This window comes from Pongo abelii, chromosome 17 (genome assembly GCF_028885655.2).
Source record: "Pongo abelii isolate AG06213 chromosome 17, NHGRI_mPonAbe1-v2.0_pri, whole genome shotgun sequence".
Classification (NCBI taxonomy): Eukaryota; Metazoa; Chordata; class Mammalia; order Primates; family Hominidae; genus Pongo; species Pongo abelii.
In genome coordinates, this window is record NC_072002.2 from 34,924,339 (window position 1) to 34,945,569 (window position 21,231).

At 44.6% G+C, this 21,231-nt stretch overlaps 1 protein-coding gene across 1 annotated transcript in view; it reads left to right on the plus strand.

Moving 5' to 3' along the window:
- Positions 1-18,720, plus strand: part of COLEC12 (collectin subfamily member 12) — a 181,716-nt gene extending 162,996 nt beyond the window's left edge. Inside the window, exons 6-10 of the mRNA XM_024236061.3 lie at positions 2,853-3,341; positions 4,951-5,087; positions 6,319-6,428; positions 16,279-16,424; positions 18,016-18,720. Of these exons, the coding sequence (XP_024091829.1) occupies positions 2,853-3,341; positions 4,951-5,087; positions 6,319-6,428; positions 16,279-16,424; positions 18,016-18,035 (902 nt within the window). The 3' untranslated portion in view covers positions 18,036-18,720. The remainder of the gene's footprint in view (positions 1-2,852; positions 3,342-4,950; positions 5,088-6,318; positions 6,429-16,278; positions 16,425-18,015) is intronic.
- The last annotated feature ends 2,511 nt before the right edge of the window (positions 18,721-21,231 follow it).

Consider the following 21,231-nt stretch of genomic DNA (forward strand, 5'->3'; position numbering starts at 1 on the left):
TGGGAGGAGCCTTCATGCCAGACTGATCAGGTGGGGCTGCATATTCTTGAGCCAGTGGAGATCAGAGCTGGGCTTGAGGAAGACGAAAGTCAGAGTGGGATGAATGGAGAGGAATCACAGGAAGAGCAATTAAGGAGTTACTGTGAACACCTTCCAAAAAAGACTGAGAGGTGGGAAGAAGAGAGCCACACTAGGGTCATGACCAGGGTCAAGGCAAGGAAAAGAGGGTTGTGGCAATGTGGTGGGAGAAGGGATGATGGAGGGAGAACACGCACAGCAAAGAGACAAGAAGTTCAGCTGTAGACACGCAGGTTAGAGGTGCTGGCGGAACCCGAGAAAATGGACCCTTCACTAGCGGGTGCAAATAAGGACCCAGAGCCCAGGGTTGCTGAAGACAAGGAGGAGTCCACAGGAGCTGTGGGCAGAGGTCAGTGACATGGGTCTAGGTAGAAGTGAGTTCATCCCTAAGTCTTCTAAAGTCTCCCATTTATGGAGCAGATAACACTAGAAAGAATGCATTTAGGCCAGTCCTTGCCATTAGCGTAAACTCTCTTTATCACTGGAAGAGGGTCCTGCTGATAAATCTGTGAGCAAGATATGGGTAGCCTTACATAAGCAAACTAAGTCCAGAGCCTAAGCTTCTGCTAAGAGAGAACACAGATGAATTGGCCTGACTGGGAGCCATGGATATTAGGGTACAGAAGACATCCATCAAGACCTGGCGGGCGAAGGAGACAGAGAGATCCCCCTACAGAGATGGGAAGGGTTGCTTCATGGTTCTGTCCTCAGACCAATGGGAGAGGGAGGACAAGGAGCAGGAGGGATAAAGGAACTTAGGGTAGATCTGCCATCCATCCTCCATTGCTCTAGCACTTCTATCCTTCTAACTTTAGAGGCTTTCTCCTTCTGTAGAAAAAGTAAGGCCAGGCACAGTGGCTCACACCTGTAATCCCAGCACTTTGAGAGTCCGATGGGGAAGGATCGCTTGAAGCCAGGAATTCGAGGTCAGCCTGGGCAACATAGTGAGACCATCATCTCTACAAAAAAACTAAAAATTAAAAAAAAAAAAAAGGCAGTGTGGCACAAGCCTGTAGTCCCAGCTACATGGGAGGAAGCTGAGGTTGGAGGATTGCTTCAGCCCAAGAGTACAAAGTTTGCAGTGAGCTATGATCATGCCACTCTGCTCCAGCCTGGGTAACAGAGTGAGACTGTCTCTAAAAAGAGAGAGAGAGAGTAAGTGTGGCCTTATACTTATTCATGCAGAATTGTGAGATTTCAGAAACTCTAAGATTCATTCATTTCAACATCAGAAGACCTGAGTTCATGCCCCAGCTCCACTACTAGATTGTGACTGACCATGTCTTACTCTCCTTGGTATCTGTTCCTAGTAGCTAAGTATCCTCGAACAAATAGTTTGGCATCTCTGGCCCTACATGTCCTCATCTGTGCAATGAGAATTCTACCGCACAGGCAAGGTCAGGTGGCATAATGTATGTGAAAGTACCCTGAAAATTGTCATTCACTATACAGTTCCTGGTAGGGGAGTATTTGTGTGAAATTTCCTGTTACCCCTGAGAAACTAAAGATAGAAAAACAATCCTGTGTTACGTGGGCCTCTTTATGGGATGATGGGGATGAGCAGTATTTGCTTTTCTTCCCAATTAGATGGTCCACATAACTTTTTTCTCTAGCCTACCTTCCTTATGTGTATTATTAGACTTACAAACCCACCCAGAGTTTGGACACCTGTCCACAATGGGCAGCAGAGCCCCACCAGGCTTTCCCACAGAGACCTTGCGTCCCTCTGAGCTGGCCCATGGGTGAGTGAGGCCCAGCCCTAAGCACAGCAGCACCCCCACAGCTTTGGTGGACAGCACAGGCATGCTAGCTGGGGTACAACAGAGAGGAAGCTTATAGGGAAGTTACAGGCTTGGTTATGGGGAGAGAATTAATACATCAATGTCTCTCAACACTTGATGGCATTTTTTGGTCTCCTTCAGTTCTTTATCCCACAATACCTTAACACGGTGCTTGTCATATAATAAGTCTTTAATAAATATTTATCAAATTAAGGAAAAGAGGAAATAAATAAGAGGAAATCCTGATCCTGGTCTGCACAACTTTCCTGCTGATGACAACATAGGCCCAGGTGACTAAGAGAACCCAGTTTAATCGTGTGAGTCACTGTGAAGAATAAGCCCCTGGCTGTCAGTGTCATCATGAAGGACATCGGGGGGCACTAAAAAGTTGTGCATTGTTACAATACATTCTAAAAGCTTGAAGAGGAAGGGTGAGTTTACTGAAGAACACACAGTATATTGGCTTGCTCGGGCTGCCGTAACAAACTACGTAGACTGGGAGGCTTAAACAACAGACATTTCTTTCCTTACGGTTCTGGAGGCCACAAATCCAAGATCAAAGTGTCAGCAGTGTTGCTTCCTCCGAGGCCTCCCTCCTTGGTTTGCAGGTGTCCATCTTCTCCCTGTGTCCTCAAGCGATCTTTCCTCTATGTGTCTGTGACCTAATCCCCTCTTCTTAAGGACACCAGTCCTATTGGATTAGGGTCACTCATGTCACCTTGTTTTAACTCGATGACCTCTGTAAAGGCTGTGTCTCTTAATAAGTCCCATCCTGAGGTGGTGGGGGTTAGGACTTCAGCCTAAGAATTTGGAGGAGGACATAATTTAGCCCATAACAGTCTACAGTAGTATGATAAACAAATGATCTTTTCGTGATGTATATATTTTGTATGCTAGGTTTTTTTAATTTGGAGATTTTATAAGAAGAAAAATTATTCATAACTATTATTTGCAGTGGATTTCATGTTGACACCTTTTTTTTTTATGTTTTAGGTCCACCGGGCCCCAGGGGTCCAAAAGGTGACAGAGGATCCCAGGGACCCCCTGGTCCAACTGGCAACAAGGGACAGAAAGGAGAGAAGGGGGAGCCTGGACCGCCTGGCCCTGCGGGTGAGAGAGGCCCAATTGGACCAGCTGGTCCCCCCGGAGAGCGTGGTGGCAAAGGATCTAAAGGCTCCCAGGGCCCCAAAGGCTCCCGTGGTTCCCCTGGGAAGCCCGGCCCTCAGGGCCCCAGTGGGGACCCAGGCCCCCCGGGCCCACCAGGCAAAGAAGGACTCCCCGGCCCCCAGGGCCCTCCTGGCTTCCAGGGACTGCAGGGCACCGTGGGGGAGCCTGGGGTGCCTGGACCTCGGGGACTGCCAGGCTTGCCTGGGGTACCAGGCATGCCAGGCCCCAAGGGCCCCCCCGGCCCTCCTGGCCCATCAGGAGCGGTGGTGCCCCTGGCCCTGCAGAATGAGCCAACCCCGGCACCGGAGGACAATGGTAAGTCCAAGCCCTCCCCCAGCCAGGGGGACAGGGCAGTGCATGTGCTTGAGACTGAGCCAACCCCCAGTGTGTGGCCCCACCGATGTTATTTGTTTTTGTTTTTGTTTTTGTTTTTGTTTTGAGACAGGGTCTCACTCTGTTGCCCAGGCTGGAGTGGAGTGGCGTGATCTCGGCTCAGTGCAACCTCCACATCCTGGGTTCAAGTGATTCTCCTGCCTTAGCCTCCCAGGTAGCTGGGACTACAAGCGTGTGCCACTACAGCCAGCTAATTTTTGTATTTTTAGTAGAGAGGGTGTTTCACCATGTTGGCCAGGCTGGTCTCAAACTCCTGGCCTCAAGTGATCCACCTACCTTAGTCTCCCAAAGTGCTGGGATTACAGGTGTGAGCCACCACGTCTTGTCCCCTGCTACCTATCATTTAACAGCAAAGGCATCATAGGGGCTGGCACAGGAGCCCTGCTGCCAAAACAGGCCTCCATACCAGGCATGTGTTTCTCTCTAAACGCCATCGGGTTCTCTAGTGCTCATTTGTTTTATGTATTATGTATGTATGTATGGGACAGGATCTCACTCCGTCACCCAGGCTGGAATGACGGAGCGAAGTAGTGCAAACACAGCTCACTGCAGCTTTGACCTCCTGGGCTTAGGTGATCTTCTCACTCAGACTCCTGCGTAGCTGCAACCACAGGGGTGTGCCACCACACCTGGCTAATTTTTTATTTTCCTTTTTGTAGAGACAGGGTCTTGCTATGTTGCCCAGGCTGGTCTTGAACTCCTGGCCTAAAGCAACCCTCCTGCCTCAGTCTTGCAAAGTGCTGGGATTCCAGGTGTGGGCCACCGCACTTGGCTGTTACACTTGTTCATTTATAGGAGCCAGCCCTCAGAAGACAAACACAACGCAAAACATTTCCTTCAGGGAAGCCTGCGGCTGGCACCCTGACCGCTCTTCCCTCGTTTTACATCCTCACTCTGGAGATAGATGGGCTCCCTCAGTTAGCTCCATCAACATGAGGATGGAACCCTCTGCTATTGATGACTACATTTAATTTCTTTTTGAGAAGGTGTTAGATGTTACAGTGCCTTCTAATCTTTTGATAATTAAACCTTTGGCAAAACTTGAATGTTTGGTTAGCAACCAAGCCTATTTTTCTCTCCTTCGACCCAACCCCTATTCTACTTGATTTTGGTCGGTGAGGCCCAGGTTATCTTTGTTGATCCATGAGCCCAGTTTTGGTGCTGGGTTCTCACATCCAACTGTTCATAGGTTCCGTATGATTCCAGACTGACGCTGAACATCTGTGCCTGCCCTGCTTCCTGTTGTTGCTTCTGTTATTTCTGTCATTGTGAAGACGGATCCAGACACAGAAGAACAAAGACCCAGTCAAAGATCTTTTCCAGATTATGTGGTTTTGGCTTGTGCTCTGCAGTCTACTCTGGGCTCATGCTTGCTGCGAGCACGTCCGTGAACATCAGCTGTGGGCCTCGTGCAGGGACGCTCAGGCTGCTCCCAGCAGGACCACAGTTTTGGCCTCTGAAACACAGCTGAAGAAAGGCAGAGTGCTTTCTGTGATTTTTTAATCAATGTTTTCCATTTTTGCATTCCTAGGCTGCCCGCCTCACTGGAAGAACTTCACAGACAAATGCTACTATTTTTCGGTTGAGAAAGAAATTTTTGAGGATGCAAAGCTTTTCTGTGAAGACAAGTCTTCACATCTTGTTTTCATAAACACTAGAGAGGAACAGGTATGCCTGCCACATACTTGGTTGGGGAAAACTATAATTTAAGGATAGTTTACATCTGGAAATTGCAGGCTTGTTGGGGATTCAGAGATATCACGAATTCCTAGTCACGTAAACATGGGAGGCAACATTACAGAGATTTGGGTTTCATCCAGTGGCTAGAAGCATTCATGGCATTGGAATTGTATCTTCATGATTATTCCTGGAAGATATTGCCTATCAAGCCTGGAGATGTGTGGCTCCTTCTGGTGGCTGTTGAAATAATTATAATGCAGAGAAGCTTGAGGGCTGCCACCAGGCACCTGTGGGGACAGAGAGAGGCATGAACACTGTAGGGATGGAGTCGGGTGCAAGGGACCACGCATGCCTCCAGAGGAGTCAGGAAGAGCGAAGAAGGCTGAGGAGGCAGAGCCCACACATGACAATGCTAGTGTCCACTCATTAGACCCCTTCTACATGCCAGGCACTGTGCGAGGCATTTTCTCCCTTAAACCTCACAACAACCCTAGAGAATAGATATTATTATTATCCTCATTTGACAGACAGGAAAACTGAGGCCCAGCAAGGTTTATGCAGACTGAGACCAAAACTGCAGCCCGTCTAGCAACAATGCAGCACTTTCTTTGATACCACACCAATTCCAGTGGCCTCCTCCCTTCTCCCTAAGTTATCTCCAGCAGACACAATCCTATAAACAGATGTTTCCTGTAGTAACTGACTGGAATGAGCACACGGCAGAGAGTGACCAAGCACCTGGGCTTTAGAATACACAGACCAGGGCCCAAGCCCAGCTTGGCTACTTCTCATGTTTGTTCAGTGGGTTGTTATAAAAGCTTGAAGACACACTGCGTGCAACACACTGCACGTGGGGCCCAGCCCAGAGGAAGTGCCCAAGAATATCATGACTATTCCTATGGTTAGGACATGGGAGAAATGGGTGGGTGGTAGGAGGAAGTGGGACCAGTGGACATTCATTGGGTTGTCTGAGTGATTTAGAGGAAGAGCCTCACTTTAACATCTGTTGTGAACTTGTAAGAGGAAAAAAGTCAAAGCCCCCCAAACAGCGCAAAACAAAGCAAGTAGCAAGAAAAAAGCAGAAAACAAAAGCAGGCTACACATTCTGACAACCATCCTCTTTTAAATTGTCCTTTTTTCTAAATGTTAAATAAAAGAAAAAGGCCTGAGACATCTGTTCTGAAAAATAGTCACGCACCATCTCTGCTTTGTTTTTCAGCAATGGATAAAAAAACAGATGGTAGGGAGAGAGAGCCACTGGATCGGCCTCACAGACTCAGAGCGTGAAAATGAATGGAAGTGGCTGGATGGGACATCTCCAGACTACAAGTAAGTACTCAGAAGCTTCCAGATTGGTGGTCAGGCTCTCACTGTTCTGTTGTCACTTCTTACCCGACTCCCAACAGTTTCTTCCTTAATGACCTCGTGTCCTAGACGCTCCTCCCAAACTGGGGCTCCTGGTACCAGTTGCATATCTCCCCTGGGGAAATCGTGGTTGACAGTCGATACGCTGTCAAATAAGGCTTTCCTTTCTTCTTTTCATGGAGTGAATTTTTTTTCATTTCTAAGAAAAAAATCATGAAACTCATAAAACCACACAGCATAATACTTCTGGCCAAGGCATTTTCTTTAAATGCTATGGGAAAGGATGATGAAGCCCAGGCAACCTCAGGCATGTTCAGCGTTCGCCCCAGGCGTGTTTCCAAGGACTGGGGAGCTCCCTTCAGGATCACACTGTGGGTGCCCCTGACCCCTAGTTGGGCTTCTAGGCAGAGTGTGATTAGAAACTACAAATGTGTAATTTTCCTGGCTGGGCACAGTGGCTCACGCCTGTAATCCCGCACTTTGGGAGGCTGAGGTGCGTGGATCACTTGAAGTCTGGAGTTCGAGACCAGCCGGGCCAACATGGTGAAACCTCATCTCTACTAAAAAAAAAAAAATACAAAAATTAGCCAGATATGGTGGCGCATGCGTGTAATGCCACCTACTCGGGAGGCTGAGGCAGAAGAATTGCTTAAACCTAGGAGGCGGAGGTTGTAGCAAGCTGAGATCGTGCCACTGCACTCCAGCCTGGGCCACAGAGCAAGACTCTATCTCAAAAAAGAAAAAAAAAAAAAAAAAGAAACTACAAATGTGTGATTTTCCTACACATAGTAAGTTAAAATACACTATAAACAAAGTTGCATTTGCGGGATAACCATCCCCTAGAGGTTTGAAGATTCCCCATAAGTTCCATGTGACCTAAGTTCTATGAAAGAAGCAACAAAGAATAGAATCACTTTGAGGTACCTTCTCAGATAACCTAGAAGTCTCCAGGGCCTCATCCTACCCCAGGGGTTATTAGCTCCTTCCCTAATTCTACCCAAAGATCTAACAATGACTGTATTGTATCAATTTGATTTTCACATCTCCGTACTCTGGCTTTGCCTCTGACGGGTGTGAAAATTGCAAGAAACTGTAACAAATGAAGCAGAATTTATAAAAAAAATAGAATTAAAAAAAAAAACCCCTTTGAGTAACCTTTAGTTTGCTGGGGACAGAGAGGCCAGACCCTGCAGAGGCTCCACCAGGCACAAGAGCGTCACCACATTGGAAGCACCTTCTGAGCACTAGGCAAAGTCCACGGTGTGGCCTCTGGGGCTGTCCCAGGAGAGGAGAAAACAAGGGTGTTTCAGGCCTAAGAGAGTCTCATGGGCATGGAGGCCTAGCCCTGTTATCAGCTGAGCAGCAGGGAGGAGGGTCAGAGGTGATGGAGAAGCCAGATCGAGTTTTTTAAATGTCCCTATGTGCGTGTGCATGTGCATTTGGATAAACAGGCTCTTTTGTACTTTCAAATTCTCCATGTGAGTAGGATCAGAAGATAAAGGAGGAAACCAGAATAAGGCCATCTCTCTTGTTTTTGTTTGTTTATTTTTAAGAGACAAGGTCTCACTCTGTTGCCCAGGCTGAAGGGCAGTGGCACGATCATGGCTCACTGCAGCCTCTTATCTCCCCAGCTCAAGCGATCCTCCTACCTCAGACTCCCAAGTCCCTGGAATCACAGGTGCACATCACCACACCCAGCTAATTTTTAAAGTTTTTGTATAGACGTGGTCCACTATGTTGCTCTGGTTGGTCTCGAACTCCTAGCCTCAAGTGATCCTCCCACCTTGGCCTCCCAAAGCACTGGGATCAGAGGTATGAGCCACCGCCCCTGGCCAGGCCAGCTGTTTATAAAAAATAAACACGTGGCCAAATACTGATTTGGAACATCAGAAGATTTTAGGTCTGCCCTGAAGGTGAGCCTCAGACTGCCCTTAAGGGCAAGTGGATATCTGCTGCAGGCCTGTCAGAGACTCATCTGCTCCTCTGCACCTGTCCTGGGGAGAGGAAGGGGTACTCCCTGGCATGCTCTAGCACCTGAGAATTTGCCTGACAAGCCAAGGAAAGTGCCCAACACAGCAGGGACGCACTTTAGGAGACTCAAAACAGTTGCAGGAATCACCATCTAAAACAGTAGCTGTAGAAGGTTGGCACTGGGGATTGGATGGGAGACAGAGACTATTTTTTTAAAAGACAAAATTCTGCTTTTTTGACAGCCAAGAGCTCCGGGGTCCTTTTTAAGAGAGCTGGGAGAAGCTGAAACAAAAAATCATCTTCTCCACTTTTTTCACTGCTATAAATGTACAAAGGTCTGGGTTAGACTCACTAAGAAATTCAATCTTAAGCCTTTCCCCAAGAAAAAAACTGGATTGGCCCATATGGAATGGATTGAGCTGGAACATTACTGTCTATGCCAGCTCTCCCAATGTGAAATTTTTCTCCTCTTCCCTGGGGTCCAGCAAGAATTACATGATTTGGATGGAGTGCACCGGCTTGGTATCCAGGACTTGAGAAGAATGACGTCACCAGACACCTTACTGGGCACCCAGTCCCCAACCACAGCCATTTTGGAGCCTCCCAAATCCTCAGCTTCTGCACCCCAGCCACCACACAGGCTGCGCTTCTCATTTTCTACCCAAAGGAATACATAGGAACGTAAAATTCCCCCGGATCAAATTTTAAAAGCAAGAATAAGTTAGACAGGCGTGTTATGAGGTCTCAATAACCAAAGGCTAATTTAATTTGATATGTAATAATAAACATTGCACAAACTAGAAAGAAAGCCAGTGCAGTCGAGGGAGGGAGTACATGCTCTAGCATCAGCAAGATCGGGGTTCTGGGCCTTGACCCAGCAACACTCAAAGCTGCGAGGCCTCGTGTGAGTTGCTCAACTCTGCAAAACCTCCATGTCCCCATTTATAAGATGAATTTTCCAAAATACCTATGTCAGTATTGTGAAAATAAAGTGTGATATCTGTATGCAAAGCATTTAGTCGAGGGCTTGGCACATAGGAAGTGCTCAAGAAATAGTACCTGCTGGTATTGGTATATTACTGCTATTATCATAATTATTATCATATTAGTTAGCAGTTGCAGATAAATACCACACAGAATGTATATATTTTACAGTATCCTGATTGGGGTGTCCACACAGTGTCTCACTCAAGTCCCACAACAGGTTTGTAAAGAAGACAAGAAAAACGTTCTCTGCATGGCCTGGGAATGGGGACTGGGCTTCAGGCTCTCAGGGGTCTCCAACCAGTATAAACCGCCCCAAATATGTCTCCTCCTAGTCAGACTCACTTTTCCTCTCCTCATCTTTGCATCTGTGGCCTCCAAGCATTGACCCATCCACCTCCCTTTCCCCTGCCACCAGCAGTGATTTCTGGAACAGATCATCGCAAGAGACTATTATGAACAATTATTCACCAACAAATTGGATAACCTAGAAGAATGGATAAATTCCTGGAAACCTACAGCCTACCGAGACTGGATCCAGAAGAAATAGAAAGCGTAGGCTGAGGTGGGAGTATCGTTTGAAGCCAGGAGTTCAAGACCAGCCTGAGCAACAGAGCAAGACCCCATCTCTTAAAAAAACGAGGAAAAAAAAGGAAGAAATAGCCTGGCCAGCCTAATAACAAATAAGGAAATTGAAGTAGCAATCAGAAACCTCCCAAAAAGATAAGCCCAGGACCAGATGGCTTCACAGCCAAATTCTACCAAACATTCAAAGAAGAGTTAGCACCAGTCCTTCTTAAACTCTTCCAAAAAATAGAAGTTGATGGGCCTGGCACCATCCCATCCCTTGCCCAGGCTAAGAAGAATTAAGTAGCACTGATTTCCCCTTATTCTTTTCTCCCAGCACACATACAATCCTTTTAAAACAGTTTGCGGGTTTTGTGGTTACTGTTAAAGAGCAAATAGACAAGGGATAAAAGGCTCTCTCCTCTGCGTCTCAGCCTCACCTCATTTTTCATGCTGAGACCTGTTTGAGAAAGAAAGTGCTGGAACAGACAGAAAGCAACAGTGACATGGAACAGAAGCCAAAGGCTTAGGGGACACACAGATTGAGCTCAGGCTTATTTCCCATGAAACACTCAACCTGACTTGCTGAATCTTCTGGCTCTTTCTGCACTGCAGCAGGACAGGACCAGCTGAGGGGAAAGGGTGGCGTGAGATGCCATCTGCAATGGCCCAGGACAGTTCCAAGTATGGGTCCCCAGATGCTTTGGATCCACACACCAATACAATTTCAAAAGAAAGACTGGCAGGGCCGACACAGATCAGCAGGATTTTATTTGCCAATTAAGGACAAGGCTTTTAGAAAGTACCAATCAGCAAATCTCAGCATTAAAAAAATAATAATAAATCTATAATTATTTCCAAGAAGAGACGCCTGGCCATCTTACATTCACACACACATTGTCCTTATTCTTCTCATTTCACCAGGTCCTACAAAAAGTTCATTCTTGGTCAACACCCAGCCCCTGACTAGAGATTAGAGTCCATTGGCCCACAGTCTCATGATAACATTTGGTGAATTATCTTGAAGTGTCTGCCATGAGCCAGCCTCTGTGCTGGCCTGCAGAATCTTTTCTGGAGTGTGGGGGCAGCAGTATGAGCGAGCAGTTGTCATTGGGATCATGTTATAAAAAGGCAGGTTTCCAGGGCCATGTCACAGTCAATAGAACATAGCAACCCTAACTGGATACAGCAAAGAACAGGCCTTCAAAGGAGATTTCAACATTCCCCTCTCAATTACTGATGGAAAAATTGATAGGGATATAGTAGACACAATCAACTAACTTGACTTAATTGATATTTGTGGGACGTTTTACCCAACATCTGCAAATACATGTTCTTTTCAGGTGCATGTGGTACATTCGCCAAGATGAACTATATTCTGGGCCATAAAATGAGTCTCGATAAATTTTAAAAAACTAGAACTATCAGGCCAGGCATGTGGCTCACGCCTGTAATCCCAGCACTTTGGGAGGCCAAGGCAGGTGTATCACCTGGGGCCAAGAGTTCAAGACCAGCCAGGCCAACATGGTGAAACCCCATCTCTACTAAAAGTAAAAAACATTAGCCAGGCGTTGTGGCAGGTGCCTGTAATCGCAGCTACTCAGGAGGCTGAGGCAGGAGAATTGCTTGGACCCAGGAGGTGGAGGTTGCAGTGAGCTGAGATCACACCACAGCACTCCAGCCTGGGTGACAGAGCGAGACTCCATCTCAAAAAAAAAAAAAAAAAAGGAACTAGAACTATATAGAGTACATTTTCTGACCAAAATAATTAAGTTAGACATAGATAGAAAAATATCTGTAAAATCCCAATTATTTTAAACCACACGTTTCTAAATAACCCATGGGTCAAAGAAAAAAATCACAAAGGAAATCTGAAAATGTTTCAAAGAAGATGAAAGCATGTAAAAATCTGTGGGATGCAGCTAAAATAGTATTTAGAAAGGGACATTTATAGTTAAAATACATATATTAGAAACATTGTTTAAAGGTTGAAAATCAATTATCTAAGCTTCCATTTTACCAGGGTAGAAAAAGAAGAACAAATTAATCCCTAAGTAAGTCAAAGGAAGGAAATAATAAAGACTGGAAAGCAGTGAAATAGAAAGACCAACAGTAGAAAGGATCTATAAAACCAAGAACATGTCAAAGTTGATCTTTTCCTTTGGGAGGCCAAGGCGGGAGGATTGCTTGAGCCCAGGAGTTCGAGACCAGCCTGAGCAACATAGCAAGGCCCCATCTCTACAAAAAACTTAAAAATTAGCTGGGTGTGCTGGTGTGCATCTGTGGTCCCAGGTATTCAGGAAGCTGAGGTGAGAGGATCACTTGAGCTTGGGAGGTTGAGGCTGCAGTTGCAGTGAGCTGTGATCACACCTCTGCATTCCAGCCTTGGCTTTTTTCTTTTCTTTTTTTTTTTTTTTTCCCAAGACAGAACAAGACTCTGTCTCAAAAAAAAAAAAAAAAAAAAAAGGCTGATCCTTTTACTCTTGGTGTAATGAGTATAGGTGTAAGCATGTCATTGGGCAGACTGTCATTGTTAATGGAGGCTGCCTGCTACAGTGTGCGGGAGCCGGACACATACGGGACCTGGGTATTGCCCACCTGCTCAGAGCAGAATGCTAAGGGAGGTTTTTAAGGCCTCTCTTGCCTACCCTGCTTGCAGTTACCCACCTTAGATCACCAGAGATGTGACAGATACCTGAGAATCTCCCCAAACGCACTAGAAGCTCTTCTGTTCCTCTGTCCACAGGACCTCATTTGGTGGGAGTACGCTGTCACGTTACAAGTCACAGCTTTCATCTTGACATAACAAAGATAAAATGTGGTGCCTTTCTGTCTATTCAGACTGCTCCATATAATATCATACATTGTGTTTTCAGTTTTTTGTGTTTTATTTTTTATTTTTTAAGATGGTCTCATTCTGTTGTCCAGGCTGGAGTGCAGTGGCACAATCACGGCTCACTGCAGCCTCAACCTCCCAGGCTCAAGTGATCCTCCTACTTTAGTTTCCTGAGTAGCTGGGACTTCTGGCATCAGCTACCATACCTGGCTAATTTATTTTAAATTTTTTATAGAGATGGTCTCACTGTGTTGCCCAGGCTGGTCTTGAACTCCTGGCCTCAAGTGATCCTCCTGCCTTAGCCTCCTGAAGTGCTGGGATTACAGTGTGAGCCACTGCGCTAGGCTGAATTAGAAGATGTTAAAGGTTCTGTTCCAGGCCCTTTCATTCTATGGTCCTATATTCTAAATCCTATTTTTTTTTTTTTTTTTTGAGATGGAGACTCGCTTTGTCACCCAGGATGGAGTACAGTGGCATGATCTTGGGTCATTACAACCTTCACCTCCTGGGTTCAAGCGATTCTCGTGCCTCAGACTCCCGAGTAGCTGGGACTCCAGGCGCCTGCCACCAGGCCCGGCTAATTTTTGTATTTTTAGTAGAGATGGGGTTTCGCCATTTTGGCCAGGCTGGTCTTGAACTCCTGACCTCAGGTGATCCACCCACCTCGGCCTCCCAAAGTGCTGAGATTACAGGTGTGAGCCACCGTGTCCAGCCTCTAAATCCTATTCTAAATATCTTATATTTATATATATATATATATTTGAAGTGTGTGTGTGTGTGTTTCCAGCTTACTGGAGCAATCAGTCCAAGCATTTCCAAGATTCCTGGTGTACTCAGAGTGTGATGTCCAAGTATATGTATGTGCTGCTACTGCTCACTTCTGTGACATGTGTATGATAATGTAGAATTCAGGGCTTTGAGCCCCAGACTTCAGCCATTCATCTTGCCAGAATCTACCTGTGAATGAGGTTAAGGCACTATTTAAGCTGACATTCTTCTCCAAAATATATACATTTTGCTTATTTGACACATTATGTTCTATTTTATTATAAACATGCAGACTGAGGCGTTTTGCCACAAATCACTCCATGTGATTTTAGCTTTGCCAAAGAGATGCTTTGAGACTGGGTGGTCAGCCCACAGAATAAATTGTCCCTTCAGTCTGGCTTCAGGCTACCCACTTTCCACCCATTCTGGCCTACTGCAGTCACCTCCACTTATGGTCACAGAACTGCATTCTGCTTTTAGTCCTAAGGAAAGCCTTGAGCACTGTATGTGAAGAATTTCAGTGACCTGGAAAAACAAATGGAGAAAGGTGATAAAGATTATCTCCTTTCTTATCACTCAGTTATTTCTCTGCCTGGTTGATACATTCTTTTTATTTATTTAACTTAAAATGACAAAAGGAAATGCAAGAGGAAAATATTAAGCAGGACTTCTAAGCCCAAAGAAGTCATATTTATACAATTTCCCAATTAACTGAGAAGTCAAGAATATCAAATATCCTATCATTATACATTCAGGAATCATAGATCTCAAATTTTATAAACAAAAATGGAATCAAACCCCCTCATATTACTGACAGAAATGAACGAAGTATACGTCCACAAGATCAAACTGCTCAGGCATTGTTGACATCTCCAGAAGAATCTCACAAGGTGGAAAGGGTTACACAAAAAAACAAATGTGAAAGTAAACTACTTTTCCTTCCAGCTTCATCTCTATCTGGCGTCAGGCTGAGATTGTCACAGGCTGAGATTTTGAACTCACTTTGACTCATCTGTTATGTAAGCTCTAAGAATTGGGACTTTGTCTCTTCTCTGCACTGCTATGTTGCCATCACCCAGATGATACCTGGCTCATAGCAGGAGTGCTATGGATGCCTGGTGTGAGTGAGTGAGTGAGTGAGACTATTTTCTAACTCTCCCTTCTAAGTAGCATCCCATTTTTACTCTCACCAATCGATGGTTTCCTCTGAATTCTCTTTCATCACTAGGTTTATTTAATTGAGGCCACCATATATATATATGTATTTTTGAGATGGAGCCTCGCTCTGTCACCCAGGCTGGAGTGCAGTGGCATGATCTTGGCTCACTGCAAACCTCCACCTCCTGGATTCAAGCGATTCTCCTGCTTCAGCCTCCCAAGTAGCTGGGACTACAGGTGCCCGCCACCATGCCCAGCTAATTTTTGTATTTTTAGTAGAGACGGGGTTTCGCCATGTTGGCCAGGCTGGTCTCGAACTCCTGACCTCAGGTGATCCATCTGCCTCAGCCTCCCAAAATGCTGGGATTACAGGCATGAGCCACTACGCCCGGCCTTCATACTCATTTTTTTTAAATCCCAAAATACACATTTGGTGTGGGGGAGTCAGTTCTACCCTGTCCCCACCCTTTGACTATAATGTCCTTTCCCGCTGCCCTCTGGTTTTGCGGGTGTTATTGTCCAAAGATGCAGGGCCATACAGGCTGTCTCCTCGGGTGACCCAAGGACACCCTGTGGCCGGTGCGGTAATGAGTCATTGTTTATAGGAGGCACCCTCCGCTGCAGATGTTCTTCCAGACCCTCCACGTGAGGCAGGCTTGTCCTCTCAGGCAGCAGCCACAAGCTTCTGTGCATGAATCTGCTTCTTAGACAAGATTGAACCTTCAAGGGGTGAGTCTGGAAGCACACCTGATTTATTCATGGAAACGTAATCAAGAACTGTTATCCCTGGCAAAGTGCTGTTCTGAGCAGCAGCATCCAAGTTAACAAGCCCCATGTGAACTCATCCTAAAGAAAACTTGTTTTTAAGAATCTCTCTCCCAAAAAAGGAAGTGAAATGTAGGAGTCATTTTCAGTAAGATTAAATTACTATTTCTTTCTAAAGCAATCAACCTTCTACAACTCACCCAGACAATCATAACCAGTTATTTGTAATTGTAGGTTCTTGTAAATGTATATCAAAAGTCTTTCACTTTCTCTTCCTGGCTCTTGGACTTGTCAGAGGCAAGATATTGAAATGTACAAGGTCCTTCTGGGTTCTCACAAGATCGTGTGTGCGTGTGTGTGTGTGTGTGTGTGTGTGTGTATCATGTCCTCATAATGAATAGATATTCACACACATATATACACTCATGCCCAGAAGTTAGCATTCCAGTACACATTAGAAAGTCATTCATCTAACTGTCCCAAAGCAAGAATCGCTCCCTCCGCATTGTGATGAACCAGCCTAGTGAGTCTGGTTCATGGTAGCAAAGATCACAAGCCCACAGGGAGATGCCGCATTATGCATTACTCTGCAAAACAGCTCCTCCTTTCTCTGAATAAGAGCATGTACTGATTTTTAAACTGCATTTTCATTCCAGGATAAATGACATGCTTCAATTTTGTTTTTTTATATTCTCTGCTGCTCTTGAGTAAAGAAAAGCTCTGCATTACTGTGCAAATAACATTCAATTTCTGTTTTGTTAAAAGAAATTGGAAAGCTGGACAGCCGGATAACTGGGGTCATGGCCACGGGCCAGGAGAAGACTGTGCTGGGTTGATTTATGCTGGGCAGTGGAACGATTTCCAATGTGAAGACGTCAATAACTTCATTTGCGAAAAAGACAGGGAGACAGGTGAGCAGTAGATGGGATTTAAGAGGGAGCTGCCAGCTTATGTCCTATGAAAGGGTGAGGGGTGGTGAGTACAAGGGCCCTGAATGCAAGCTCTGCAATTAGGTTTCAGTCCTGATTATGCCATTTATTAACTGGGCAGTTGATTAACCTCGGGGGAATAGTAATAGCATCTTCTTCACGAGGTTGTTGTGAAGATTTAAATAAGTTAATAAATGTGCCTCATGTATAGGAAGTACTCAACGAATGCTAAACTAACTGACCCAGATAAGTATCTTATATTGTGAGTTAATTGTTCTTTAAAATATAGCACCAGCCGAGCACGGTGGCTCACGCCTGTAATCCCAGCACTTTGGGAGGCCGAAGCAGGTGGATCACCTGATGTCGGGAGTTTGAGACCAGTCTGGCCAACACGGAGAAACCCCATCTCTACTAAAAATACAAAATTAGCTGGGCGTGGTGGCACATGCCTGTAATCCCAGCTACTCAGAAGGCTGAGGCAGGAGAATCGCTTGAACCCAGGAGGCAGAGGTTGTGGTGAGCTGAGATCACACCATTGCACTCCAGCCTGGGTAACAAGAGCGAAACTCCATCTCAAAAAAGAAAAAAGATATAGCACCAATGTTAGTTCTTTTCCATAGACATCCATACACAGCTAATCCAGGTGGCCAAGCATTCAATTCCATGTGTATCTATTGAGCATCTACTATAGGCCAGATCCTGTGATACATAATAGAGGGAGATCGTCTGTGCTACTTATAAGCTCATAAGCCAAAGCAGCTTTTGGAGATTTTCTTGACTTCAAAGGCTATGTATCTAAAGCTTCATTTAACACACGACCCTCTTTGGAATGTGGCATCTTAGTTTTCTTCACCAGAATGAGATTAAAAGTTTGTGATAGGGGATGGAGGAAATGGGGAATGAATGCTAATGGGTATGGGGTTTCTTTTTGGGGTGATGGAAATGTTCTAAAATTAGATTAGATTGGTTCTAAATTGTATAACTTTGTGACTATACCAAAGACCACTGAATTATATGCTTTAAATGGGTGAATTATACAATTTGTGAATTATATTTCAATAAAGCTGTTCATTTAAAAAGTTGGCAGTAAACAAAAACCTCAAATATATTTTGGTCAAACTATTTTTGGAAGTAACTGAGGCATAAATTATCTGTATTGCCATTCAACAGACAATTATTGAGCACCTTTGATGTGTCAGGCATTGGTCCAAGTGCTAGGGACCTTAAGATACATAGGAACTCACAGCTGGGTCAGTTGAGGGGGAAAAACACAGATATCTAAACAAGAGATTATAATTGATGGTGACAAGTAACTCAGATTTGTCTTTTGTATGCTTTGTTTGGCCATTTGGGATTTGAATAGGGACCAGGCTTCCCCAGAATAGGCTTTTCAAAATGAAACTTAGCTTTTCATCTGAATAAGATCTTCTAGACATTTCTTTGAAAAATAAGCATTGTTGAATTATGTATTTTAGACACTGTCCTATAAAAATACATGTTCCTTTTTTTTGAATTGCACATTAACTTTATTATTTAAGAAAAACTAATGCCCATTCTTATTTCTCTCTTTTAGTACTGTCATCTGCATTATAATGGACTGTGATGGGATCACATGAGCAAATTTTCAGCTCTCAAAGGAAAAGGACACTCCTTTCTTATTGCATCACCTTCTCATCAGATTGAAAAAAAAAAGCACTGAAAACCAATTACTGAAAAAAAATTGACAGCTAGTGTTTTTTACCATCCGTCATTACCCAAAGACTTGGGAACTAAAATGTTCCCCAGGGTGATATGCTGAGTTTCATTGCACACATGGACTGAATCACATAGATTCTCCTCCGTCAGTAACCGTGCGATTATACAAATTATGTCTTCCAAAGTATGGAACACTCCAGTCAGAAAAAGGTTATCATTGGTCGTTGAGTTATAGGAAGAACTTAAGCATATACTGTGTAAACAGTGCCATACATTTCTAAAATCCCAAGTGTAGGAAAAATATGCAGACATACAGATATATAGGCCAGCTCTTAGTAATAATATGAAATATACTTAAAGAGCTTTTAAAACTTTGTATTTTTGTACAAAATATTTGTCTTTTACAATTTTTTTCCTTTTTTTTTTTGTCATTTTACCGACATAATACATGGAGCCAAAGAAAACAATAATGGTACTAATAAAAACTCCTAGGGTTTCCTGTCAGATTTAATTCTACCCAGTGGCAAAGAATTTTTTCAATTGTGGTTTTAAAAAACTAATTAAATATACATGTATATATATATATATTTTTTTTAATGTTTCATTTCCTCAGAGGAACCAATCACTTGGAATGTCTAGAAATATCCTTGCAGATTTTGCCAGTGTCAATCAAGCCTGCACACATGCACAACTCAGTGAAGCGGGCTGTGCCTGCCTTGAGCCCATCACCAGCCAACATTCTTGACGTGTGCCTGACCAGACGCAGAAGAAGTGGGCAACTCAAGACGTGCTTCCACTTCATTTTGGTGGAGTCAGGAGGTGTGGGGAATGGAGAGGCATCTGTTGGGAAGGGCAATGAATCTGGCCTATCTAGAAGGCCCTATTTCATGGCTGAGCTATGACTGTACTTGGCATCAGACCCCTACAGAGCCGACATTAACTGTCAGGAACGTATGGCATCACATCAGCCAAAGGCAGAGATGCTAGAAAGATGGGAACCAGCTACGTGTTACCTGGAAAGTTTGTTTTCTTAAGTCTTATTCCAAAAATGTAACTCCAAGGCATATGCATGATGAAATGCAAGAACAAACTTTTGGCCACTTTGTGGAACTCTTAAAAGAACCTTTCCAGCTGGGCACAGTGGCTCACACCGTAATCCCAGCACTTTGGGAGGCTGAGGCAGGCAGATCACTTGAGGTCAGGAGTTCAAGACCAGCCTGGCCAACATGGCAAAACCCTGTCTCTACTAAAAATATGAAAATTAGCCGGGCATAGTGGCACATGCCTGTAATCCCAGCTACTCGGGGGGCTGAGGCAGGAGAATTGCTTGAGCCCAGGAGGCAGAGATTTCAGTGAGCCAAGATGCCGCCACTGCACTCCAGCCTGGGTGATAGAGCAAGACTCCATCTCAAAAAAAAAAAAAAGAACCTTTCCTCTGAGCCCAACTTCCTTCCACTCTTTGACTTTCCTTGACTTGCTGTTGGAAAGTCTAATATGAAAAGGGCTGAAACTAGGCATTAAATAAATATAACTGATGCTCAAAGGTAAGATTTCCATCCAACAGATTCCTTCTCCTCCCTCCCAAGGGTCTTCCCAGGCAGTGCTGCTACCTATCCCGAATAAAATGGTAAAAGAATAAAGACAGAGTTTGACTTTCCCACCTGCAAACATGTGGACTGTACTGCTTTGTCCACAATCCCCATTCCCCATTCATGCTGTTTTCACAGCCCAGTAATGGCCAACTGCTCAGCACCTGTGTGCCCTGCTGTCAGGCAGGTGGGACCCATGGTCATCTGGGCCTAAACTGCTGAAGCCTGCAACACAAGGCAGGCACCGCATTCCAATACCTCTTCAGACTCAACAGCCTTTAGAGGCTACACTGGGTCCTCTTTTTCATGCTCTTCCTGTTTTTCAAGTGTCAATTAAAATTTGTCTTCAGAAGAAACTTGAAAATAAGTATCTGATGCCATCATCAGGGTAGACTAGTATTAGCTTTCGCAGCTGAAGTTATTCCTCTCCCAGCCCTAATAATAACTTACCAAGTGCTTATTATGTATCAGGCACTGGTCTAAGTCCTTCAATCAGATTGTCTCACTTGATCCTCCCAACAGCCCTAGGAAGCAGGTCTTAACTACACTCCCCATTTCACAGGGACTGGGGCTTGGGGAGGTGATGTGGTTTCCTGGGTCACTCCATTACTGAGTAGTGAGACAGGATTCAGACGCAAGCTTTGAAAATGTTCTAATTTTCTTTAGAAGCAAGGGTCCTTCTTAATAGCACACTGAATAAAATCAGATGAATAATCACACATTACAAGATGCCTCCTGTACGTCTCTATATTTAGCTACTTAAATACCAGGTTTCTTTTTTGTTTGTTTTTGTGTTTAAGACGGAGTCTCGCTCTGTCACCCAGGCTGGAGTGCAGTGGCACGATCTCGGCTCACCGCAATCTCTGCCTCCCAGGTTCAAGCGACTCTCCCGCCTCAGCCTCTGCAGTAGCTGGGACTACAGGTGCGCACCACCATGCCAGGCTGATTTTTGGATTTTTAGTAGAGACAGAGTTTCGCCATTTTGGCCCGGCTGGTTTCGAACTCCTGACCTCAGGTGATCCACCCACCTTGGCCTCCCACCGTGCCCGGCCTACACACCAGGTTTCTATTCACCTTCACACAACTGATGCTCTTCTGGAGTGGAGAGTTAGTAAAATATGATGGGGTCTTCAGGCACCTGAGTTGCTACTTACTATGAGAAGATAGAAAATGTTTTTTACTCTAAATGGCTTTTGAAAGAATGAATGCACAACAAGGCAAAAAAAAAACTTTTTTCCTTTTCTACGATCAATGTTCAACAACTCGTTCCTTCCAATCTGTAACAGAGTTTAAGCTGAAACAGACAAAAAACAGTAATAGCTGCTCCCATTTAAAAAAAATGTTTAAGGAAACAGCTGTATAAATCAAGAAACAATACCAAGCATGTGTATTTTGCCCCAGATGACAAAACTGATCTCTTCTTGAGAAAGTAAGCATGTTAACTCATTCATGACTCAAAGTCATGTAATAATAGTTGACATATACCACTTTTCACATACATTATC